The 11084-nt window shown below is 32.9% G+C and overlaps 1 protein-coding gene across 1 annotated transcript in view; it reads left to right on the top strand.

The window, feature by feature from the left end:
• Nucleotides 1–10791, top strand: part of LOC143057368 (uncharacterized) — a gene marked incomplete in the record, with an annotated part of 144990 nt that extends 134199 nt beyond the window's left edge. The window contains 3 exon segments of the mRNA XM_076230673.1: nucleotides 1269–1460; nucleotides 6479–6511; nucleotides 9953–10791. Of these exon segments, the coding sequence (XP_076086788.1) occupies nucleotides 1269–1460; nucleotides 6479–6511; nucleotides 9953–10791 (1064 nt within the window).
• Nucleotides 10792–11084: the final 293 nt, after the last annotated feature.

Here is an 11084-nt window from a genome sequence, read left to right as displayed (position 1 = left end):
AGTTTTAGGAAGGGATAAATCGTAATTTGTAAGAATCACTCTGATCACTCGCTTTATTCACGAGACTGATTTCAAACAGGAGCTTCATAGGAAGAACGAAAAGAAGCAAGCATTATCCTTTAATTTCACTTTCGGCTATAAAGAAATAACCTCTCACTAAATATTTCAAAGTTTGGTGACTATGATACACATCATTTTCAATTTCTATCTATTATAGTTTTATAGTAAAAAAAAAAAAGACATTTAAATGTTTGAAAGTTCGTAGCCAGTTAGTTTCGAGTATAAGATTGATGTAAGTTTCACACTACAGACATTAAGGAAACAAGGCAAACAAAATCAATTGTAATTTTCTAAACCAATTCCATACTTGAACAGAAATTAGTAGATATATCTTTTAAAATTTACAGACAGAAAGTGAACAAGGTGGCAATTGGAGAAAAGTATGCGATAATACTGAAAACCGTTAATTCTATACAAAAGACGCAAGATTGACGTCAATTTAACGGTTTCAACACACTATAAACTTCAAAATAAGATGTGGTATGTTTGCCAATGAGACAACTCTACACACACGACAAAATGACACAAAAATTAACAACTTTGATATATGTCACCGTCCGGCCTTCAACAATGAGTAAAACCCATACCGAATAGTCAGCTATAAGAGGCCCCAACATGAATAAGGTAAAACAATTCAAAGGAGAAAAATAACGGCCAAACAAAAAAAATAAATATGATGTACAGCAACAAACGCCATTCACTGAATTGCAGGCCCCTCACATGCAGAATGTCGCAGGGTTAGACCAGTTTGAAGGTGCACCAAAACTTCCCCTTACATGGGACAGTGATGTAACATTACCAAATCTGACAAAAACTATACAATCAGTTGAAAAGGGCTTTATTGGTCAAATCGATCAAAAACAGAGAGTGGACGCGTGGCATAGTACTTATACATCCACACAGCAAAATACATTAAGTACAGATCTGAGAGTGCTCGCAGTAACTGACAGCTAGTTCAAAGTCAATAGTTACTGATAAAAAATCATGCATCTAAGACTAAAATATCAATCAGTACGCATCCAACATCCAATGGATTTAGCGCAAAGAGGTCATTAACAGTCAGAGAACATGACCTGGTGCCATTCCAAGATACAGGTTTTATTCTAATTTACTGATAACACAATCAATATTAATACCAATAAAACAATATTCAAAGATATACTATTATTGAACTAGTAGTGATTTTATTCTTTACCTTAACCTTACAGAGTTAACACCATGGTGTGCACCAAAAAACATTGGAGAAACTGTTTACTTAGAATTTGATATTGAAGCCGAGTTATTAGAATCCGACGACAAAATGGAGGAACAATTAAGAAAAATATCGGACATCTTCAAAAATTCAAACGGGAGCGGAACACACAATGATATTACTGCAACACTCCTACCTATTTGTCTTGGTAACTAACTTATCTCTATACATTTTATTATTCGTAAAAATGCAATGTTCTTGTTAATATTAATAACAGATATTACTATTGTGTTGATAAAGTATTAAATGTGTGTTTTCATATTAGTCCAATATTCTTTCCGCAAACCAAAACAGCTAATATCACCAGACTGTACGAGGGCAAACTACAGATCAATATTATAGTATTAATGAATGGACTTTTTCATATTGGCCCTGTTACATGACCGAGGTATTAATAATGGGCAATGATGGTTGTAACGGCCCCATTTCAACTGTTTGAGGTCTTTATTAATACAAACGGCATGTAACAGGGCCAATATGAACAATACTTGTATTAACCAACTGAACTAAGGAAACTTCATTCAAGAAAAGGATTTGAGTCTCGGATCTATATACCGCTAACCACGAATCTATAACAGGAACAATACAGATAAGGCCAGTTCATAACATTTTTATTTAATGGTTTTAATTCTACGATTAAACAAAGAATAAGAATCTTACCGTCAATAAGATACAGTAATTCATAACTAAACCTGTCTTTTCGCATCCACGATGGCTCGGTACTTATACATCCAATCAATGTGTTTGTATTATCTTTCATTTATGCTGGTCTGTTTTGTATATGCGACTTTTTGTGTTTCGTTGTTCTTATAACGTGACTCTGTAATTTAAAAGATCCTGTCAGCATGTTATTGTTCTATAATATGTCAGGTTCTATTTCTATTAGAAATTAGAAAAAAAACGTGGAACCACAAACGTCAAAATTATTAAATCACGTAGTGAAATGAGCCATTTGTTGATTCTTATAAATTATATAGAAGTTTTGGACTATTTTAAATATCGGTCTATTTCTGTAATTAATTCTGACATACTTTTGATTTTTAACCCTGTATGCTAACATTGACCAAGTGAAATTTAAAAATTGTTTGTATAAAAATTGAACGACACAAATATGTGATGTATACATTTTCTGGTATCAGACACGCAAAATTGTTTCTTTTGTTAATTGTTGAAGGCTTTACGGTAACATATTGTTGTTAACTTCTATGACATGAGGTCTTAAGTGGAGATTCATCTCTATGACAAGCTTACCACATCTATATATTATTACCTTTACACGATAAATCGTATTCATGCATTCCAGTCCTTTGTCAAATGGCAACATCAAAGCTCTAGCACATCAAACAAATGGAAAACCAGTCATATTCCTTATTTGACAAAGGCATTTCCTTATGTAGAAAATGATGGATTATAAACCTGGATTTATAGGTAGATAAACCTCTCACTTGTATGACAGTCACATATAATTCCATTATATTGACAGCAACGTGTGTCCAAAACAAACTTGTTTTTCGTTAATTTTTTTAGATAAATGAGGCAGCTAGTTTTCTCGTTTGAATTGTTTTACATTGTCTTATCGGGGCCTTTTATAGCTGACTATGCGGTATGAACTCTGCTCATTGTTAAAGACCGTACGGTGACCTATAGTTGTTAATGTCTGTGTCATGTTGGTCTCTTGTGGACAGTTGTCTCATTGGCAATCATACCACATCTTTTTTTTATATAGACATGATACTAACAAGTGCCAAATAAAAAGGGTTACAGCAGTCACAATTGTGTAAAAATCTTAATCACTAAAAACAAAATAAGTCAAAAAGGAAATAACAAAATGACTTAAAACAAATCACATAAGCAAACATTAAAGACAATATTACAAATAACGACCATAACACAATAAAGCAATGGCGGAATGTATAAGTACTGAGCCAAGCCAAAAGGATTTTACTATATTAGACTAAACTGTGAAGTTATTAATTAAAAAAGACTGAAACACGTAACTAAGATGGAAAAAATAACGTCAGTATCTAGAATCTACATTCTAAAACCACCATGTACAAAATGTATTATTTATGAAGTAGATACGGAATTATCATCAACAAGGTCATGGATTCTTGTAACATGTAAGATTTGTAAAGATATTTGTTTGGCCTAGAGATCAGATTTCATATGATTATATTCTGAAAGATAATCGACTGGTAAAAAAGACTAGTAGATGGTGATACAGCTAAAAAAATGGGTGTATGGTGCTTTTAGGCAAAACTCTTTCTTTGAAACATGCAACATGCATAAGGATCTTCAAAACTACAGCATTAGTCATCTAATTCAATCTTAATCATCCAATTATAATTTGATTTTAGTGCGTTCTCATACATTCAGCAAATCAACCGGAGACCACTTGCACCAAAGCCCCGTTTTCAATACTATTTCAGTGTTATAAATGTCACAAATTACATCGGGAAATGTTTTTAAAATGGACAAGCAATCTTATAATTCATTAAGTCACATTCTGTTGAATATTTCAATGTTTGTTGTTAAGTTGTCAAACAAGGAATAATGATCCAGAAATAGTACAATCAACTTGTCTGCAATACTGTTACTGTTACTACTTTTTTTTTCGATCTCCTGAACGAAGATTTTCAGAAGGGAAAATAATACATTTTTCAAAATTACATCAAAATTAGTTTCAGCATATTTTTAATTTCTGGAATATGTAAAATGATATATGGAGACCCTTCATACATCTGAAATAATTTATTTTATACGAAAGGACTATTGTATCATGAAAATATACATAACCTAAATAAAATGGATGTTAAGGGTAAATGCCAATGACTAGAATTTCTGTATTGGCTACCTTCTACAACATATTTTTGTGCAGCAATTTGTTGACAAAACTGCCACAGTGTTATATTTTATAGTCCTTAATGTGAGGAATTTTACGTTTTCGGAAGAAAAAAAAAATGTTAAAAATGCCGATGTATACCGATGTTCGTGTAAAATGGACGACCTTATGAACCAACAAACTATTTTTATTCGAAAATTTTGTCAGTAAGCTGCTGACATTACCCTTGAAAATAACAAAAAAATGATATGTTTTATTTAATTTTTATCATTAAATACAATGTTAGCCATTTCACCTTGCTATACTAAAGAAACTATGATGCTCATTGTTTTAATGGCAACCAGACTATACAGATTATTTTTATTGATTTTTTTTAAAGTTTGATTGTTTCAACCATTTAAACTTCGAAAAAGATATATTCTGGCCAATTTTTTGTTTTTCATTTGGTCTATTTTTACAGAGAATTGATGTTATAAATAATATTCCGAAAAATTTTTCAACGAACCGTTCAGAAGGTGAAAACGTGTGATGGCAAATTAAAGTTGTCCGTTGATGTATATTTTAGATTCGTTGTTTCTCCCTTTATTAAGTCCAAAAAATGTAACTAAAATTCCAAGGAAATGACAAAATTGTAAATAAAAACAATTTGAAAAGTTTTTGCTATAAAATGCAGCTGTTCAGCGGTATAAAGTAAGCATGGGACGGATAAACAATTGATATCAAACATACCATACGAATAACGTGATTTTCGTCAAGTACTTGTCGACTGCATTTGTAAAATATTGTATTGTACAGTTGCATTTCTCTTGTGAAAGAACATTTGTTTGAGTTACCAATGTATTCAGAGTAACTTTTGTTGAAACCATTATATTTATTTTACATTTAATATTAATCCTTACCGTATATCAAGTTACAAATGTATGTAATCTATATTTCTTACTAAAAATGTAGATTTCTTATTATCAGTCATTTTGGTCGGACTTGCACTGATATTTTGAGAAAAATACTGCATGAATGTTTATTTTCATTGAGAATTATTTCAGCGTTTTAAAGATCTCTTGTCCTTCAACAATTTAATATTGATTGATTGATTCTGTTATCTTAACGTTCAGTTTTAATAATTTGTCTATTGTCAAGACGAGAATATATTAAAAATAAATACCCTTGGAAAGTCCTGATATATGGGTCTAATGGAATTAAGAGCGAGACAGTTGGAATACCAATGGAAGATGGAGTATTTGTCAATATTGCACATACAGACCCCCATAGTATTATTAATACTTACAACCAGTTTTATACTGTTATGCTTCTTGAATTATGCAATTACACGAGTTATTATTCAAGCAGATCCTTATTATTTTGGTCCGATGTCGTGACAGGGGACAAACATAATTTGTTATCGCCATTCAGCACAATAATTATAACAAGAACAGTATTGGTTTATTGGTAATGAGGGGATATGGATTTAAACAGCAAATGACATATGGTCAAACGTTAACTTTTGCAATATGCGTTAAGTGATAACGTAAGAGTTTAGCTACATGAAGCGTAACATTCCTCATCATATTCAAAGGTCTTATTCTGTTCCGATGTTGATGCGTATTATAACATCCTTCGGAGCAAACCTAACCTGCAAATACTTGGTAGGATATTGTAGTCGCGAAACCTGCAAAGGCGAAAGACCTCATGGAATGGTTTTCATTTGTGGTATACTACATTTCCACTTATATTATTACTATAGTAATTATATAATTGTCCTTAGTTCACAAACCACAGAAAAAATATTCTTAATGATAATCAGTTCATCAGCCATGTATTGATTGATTGCTGTCTGCGTAACTACCAGTCCGAAATATCATTCCTTTTTGAGACAACGGCTAGTGGTTAATATAGCATGCATGTTTAGGACGAGAACAAATAAACAATAAATACAAAAAAATGCGTCCTGTATACTGTCGTCCAGGATAACGTTTGGGAAAGTCTGAAGGATATATTAGATAGGGACAGAAAGGTGTCAAAAAGACGTCTCCATTCTGACCAGACGTGACTGCGCACTTGAACACCCAACATAAACAAAAGGGCGTCCCACTTTGGCAAGGTTTTAACTGTGGGTCGGAAGAAAGACCTCGAGTGACTAAGTTTTTAATCCCCTATTCTTATGGAGTTATTGTCGAGCAGAAGCAATTGTCTCAAGATATTTGAAAGACGTGATAAAAAAACAAGAATACAATTAAAGTTTAAGTACTGTGAATTGGTGAATAATGAAATAAAAACCCCTCTCAAGCATTTGAATTTAACCGGTTTTTTTTAATAATATATTTCAGAAAAAGAAGGAGCATATGTTAACACATCTGAGGGTAAGTAGGATAGGCGGTAGAAAAGACATGTAACATGCTAACTGTTGTCCCCTCAAAGAGAACTTCACTCTCAGCAAATGATTTTTTATTAGTTAATGATTTTGATTAAGCTTCAGTTAACTCTTAAGTATTCTCAGATATGTATATTGTGTGTTTAGAGTTTGTGTTGGGGTCGTTATGTGCTTTTTATCGGTCTGAGGAGTACTACCAATTTTAAGTGATGTTATTAGTATGTTCTTATATGTATTACATTGTTACACATCTGTCTTAGATTAAGCAGAGGATTTGACGCCAGCAAATATGGTTAATTCCGCCACATGTTGTATGTGCCTGTCGCGGAATCGTTTGTTGCTGTTCATCATATTTGTTTTGATTTTTATTATTTTAGACATAAATCTGGCCATTATCTTTTTGGTTTTACATTTTTCATCTTAAGATATTCAAAACCTGACTATACGTTATAGCTTATGTTCTTTGCTGAAGGACTTACGGTAACATGTTGTTAACTTCTATGACATGAGGTCTTTAGTGGAGATTGATTTCAATGACAGTCAAACCACATCTATATATTATTACCTTTACACGATAAATCGTATTCATGCATTCCAGTCCTTTGTCAAATGGCAACATCAATAACTCTAACACATCAAACGAATGGAAAACCAGTCATACTCCTTATTTGACAAAGGCATGTCCTTATGTAGAAAATAATGGATTATAAACCTGGATTTATAGGTAGATCAACCTCTCACTTGTATGACAGTCACATATAATTTCATTATATTGACAGCAACGTGTGTCCAAAACAAACTTGTCATCCAATTATAATCTGATTTTAGTGCGTTCTTATACATTCAGCAAATCCACCGGGGACCACTTGCAACAAAGCCCCGTCAGACCTAGATATTAATATCTGTACCAATATCTTTAGCCTAGATATAAGATGATCCTTTGTAAAGTTTGCTCTCTGTCAGATCTAAGCGTAACCGAAAGACATGTTGTGGTAAGGTGCACATAAGTGTTTTTGAATTCCCCTAGTTGTTTTCCATTTTTTACATCACTGGGTCGATACCTCTGCTGGTGGACTATCAGTCCCCGAGGGTATCATCAGCTCAGTAGTCAGTGCTTCGGTACTGACATGATTTAACAAACTTTACTAAAATTGTCTGTTTATAAATTTTGAAATTATTATGAAACTAAGGTTTCAACTCCCCATGTAAAGTTGGCTTTAGATGAATTTGGCTATTTATTTTAGGTTTTTTTGACATAAAGCTCTTCAACGATTTTTGGTACTTATACATCTTCGGATTTCAAATGTTTGGCTTCCTGATGAAGGTAAATCCAGAAAAACGCTTCGGACGCAAAATATTATAAAACGTGTTGTTTTCCATTTTTCACAAAAAATACTTTTAGTCATGAAGAATAGCTAAGACAACAACACAAATCCTTTCTATATGGTAATCTCAAGGGTGAAACATTGTTGAATTTTTGTTAGCTTGAAACGTCCTGTGGCAAATGTCTCGTTCATTTTCAAGTTAAGAATACAATTAAAAGGTTAAGTAAGTCACTATTAAACAGAAGTCCCTCTAAATCATGGCACGTTGATTATTGTTCTATACAGTACTCAACTCATATATTACAGCAATGATAAAATTAAATAAAGATCGCAAATCCACTCTTCTATCCAATATCAATATATCTCTGGTGTGTTTTAATTCATTGTGAACATTTTCCCCAGCGTCAATACATTTTTTGTCAACGTTGGCGTCTGTTTTGTTTTGCGTGATGTTACAGAAATTAAGCCAAGTCTGGTCAGAATGGTGACGTTAAATCCGATGCCTCGTGAACATGGTGTAGAAAGATTACCACGCTCTCAGTAAGTTAAATAGCTTTGTAACAACTCTTTGAGGGGCTCGTAAGGGGGGTGGCTGTTACAAGGCAATTTGCCTGTCCCTAACAAATAAAACCCTCATTTTCCAGTAGCAGTCTCAATGTTTCCCCGACTTTTATACCAGCTTCATTGACATTTTCGGCCTGAACATGCATGAAATATTTGTCACAGGACGTTATGCAATCAACAATTAATAAATCTTTGTAATATCTCTTGTGTGTTTCTACTTTTATTCATTGTTCTCACTTTGTCTAGTGGTTTTTAACCGGATTTTTGTGACAAAAATGTCGGTCATTGACTTGGGGATGTACGGCGGGCTGTCGGGCGGTCGGTCAGGCGGGCGGCAACCAAATGTTGTCCGTGCATTTACTCATGAACAGTTCATCCAAAGCTTTTAAAATTTTAAAAGATGTTACTGACAACAAAATGAAGGTCAAGTTTAAGAATGACGATTTTGACTTTTACCGTTCAGGAGTTATGGTTCTTGAAAGATTCAAAAATGGCGTTTCCAATCGTGTCCGTGCATTTACACATGAACTGTACAACCAAAGCTTCCCAAATTTTAATATGATGTTACTGATGACAAAATAGAGGTCAAGTTCAAGAATGACGATTTTGACTTTTACCGTTCAGGAGTATGGTACTTGAAAGATTGAAAAATGGCGTTTCCAGTCGTGTCCGTGAATTTACTCATGAACTGTTCAATCAATTTTGATTTGTTGTTACTAATGACAAAATGGAGGTCAAATTCAATAATGTCGATTTTGACTTTTATCGTTCAGGAGTTATGGTTCTTGAAAGATAAAAAAATGTCGTTTCCATTCATGTTGTTGCATTTACTCATGAACCATTCAACCTAAGCCCTTTCAAATTTTAATATGTTGATACTGATGACAAAATGGAGGTCAAATTTCTTATTGACTATTTTGACTTTTACCGTTCATCAGTTATGGTTCTTGTGATATTGCCAGGACACAAATAAATGTTAATAAATCCGGTTTTCTGTCGTTGTGACAGCCTCTTATTATCAGTTGAAAAAAAGACAATAAACTCATATGTATCCTTGAAAACCAACAGTATACTGGATAACTTTCATAGCAAAAAGAACAAAGGAAGTTTAAACAACATTTTATTCTAGAACATGGCATAGATAGATAGCGCCAAACAAATTATGTCTCCAACTGAATATGTCTGTCCAGTACTTGTTTAGCACATTTGTCTTGTTTTCAGTCTCTCTCATTTTCAATCCTTGAATTAGGGGAAGATTCTCTGTGGAAATAAATAACATTTCCTAAAACCGGATGAATGGAATATTCTTTAACACAAAATACAGGCTAATGTACAAAAGTGAAAAACACAGCCGCCAAACAAAACAAAGCATGATTATTGTGAAGTTACCGATAAAAAAGAAGTTAATCTGCTAAAAATATCCCCCTATTTTCCCCCAATTAACATTCCATACTCTACTTAACAAAGAGATTAATGTTACAACATTCAATCCATATTTTTTAGATATTTGTTCAATGTTATTTTGTTTTTATCCATTTCAGAAAACACAAGAAAGGCAGAAGAATCATTCACCCAAGCTCAAACGCCCGTCAAATACAACCTTCCTATTTTTGTTACTTTGCGTAAACAATTAAATATCACAAAGTCATCGAATGAAAAACTGAACATTTCTAGCTGCATCCAAACAGGCAATACTTTAGTGTTTACTGACTCTTTTAATAACCAACTCATTATTTGTAATTCAGACGGTTCTGATATCGATCACATTCCTCTGTCCTATCAACCATATTTTATAACAGATATAGATAGTAACACTGTAGCAGTATCCTGTATGTATGACAGTACCATACTGATAATAAATATATCTACACGTTCTGTCACCAGTAGAATCAACACCAGTGATAACTGCTGGGGAATATCATATAATGATAATAACCTGTACGTTGTTGTTGACAGTATAACACATGTGATGGACCTGACAGGTAAAGTAATACGTACTATACCTTTACCTTCAGACGATATCTGGGACATTACAGTAGACAGAGACAGGATGGTCTGTATAGACGATACATCAATATACTGCTGCTCGTTAGATGGAAAAGTAATGTGGAAGTTTAAAATGGATAAATTTCAAGATTTATGTCGTGTAACAACAGATAATGAGGGGAATGTCTATGTGACTGGTCGGATGAACAACACTTTATTAGTTATATCAGATGATGGTAAACATCATAGAGAACTTCTTACTGAATCAGATGGATTGAATATGCCGATAGGAATTTATTATGACAAAAAAGAAAATATTCTGCTTGTTTGTAATGAAAGTAACGAAAAAGCTTTTCTTTTTGACGTGAAAAAGAACAAAAATAAGCATGAATAATTTTTTCAGACAATGAGTTTATTCGGACTCGAATCTGTTTATGCATTTAGTCATTCAAAATATTTTCTATTTATTTGTGTTTTCTTTACTTTAAATCTAACTTAATTGATTGTGACGATATGTATGTCGTATTCAGATTTAATATTTACAATGTTGTTATGTACATTGTGTGTGTGATCAACGCGTTAATTTCAAGTGTGTCAACAAAATCAGCTGCAAAATCTTTCCTATATACATGTATGCATATAGACATTCAGAATGTCCTTTGATTCACATCCACTTTCTGTATGATA

The sequence above is a fragment of the Mytilus galloprovincialis genome, chromosome 13 (assembly GCF_965363235.1).
Source record: "Mytilus galloprovincialis chromosome 13, xbMytGall1.hap1.1, whole genome shotgun sequence".
NCBI classification, from domain to species: Eukaryota; Metazoa; Mollusca; class Bivalvia; order Mytilida; family Mytilidae; genus Mytilus; species Mytilus galloprovincialis.
Note: the sequence above shows the minus strand (reverse complement) of the source record. Positions and strands in the feature narration are given on the sequence as shown.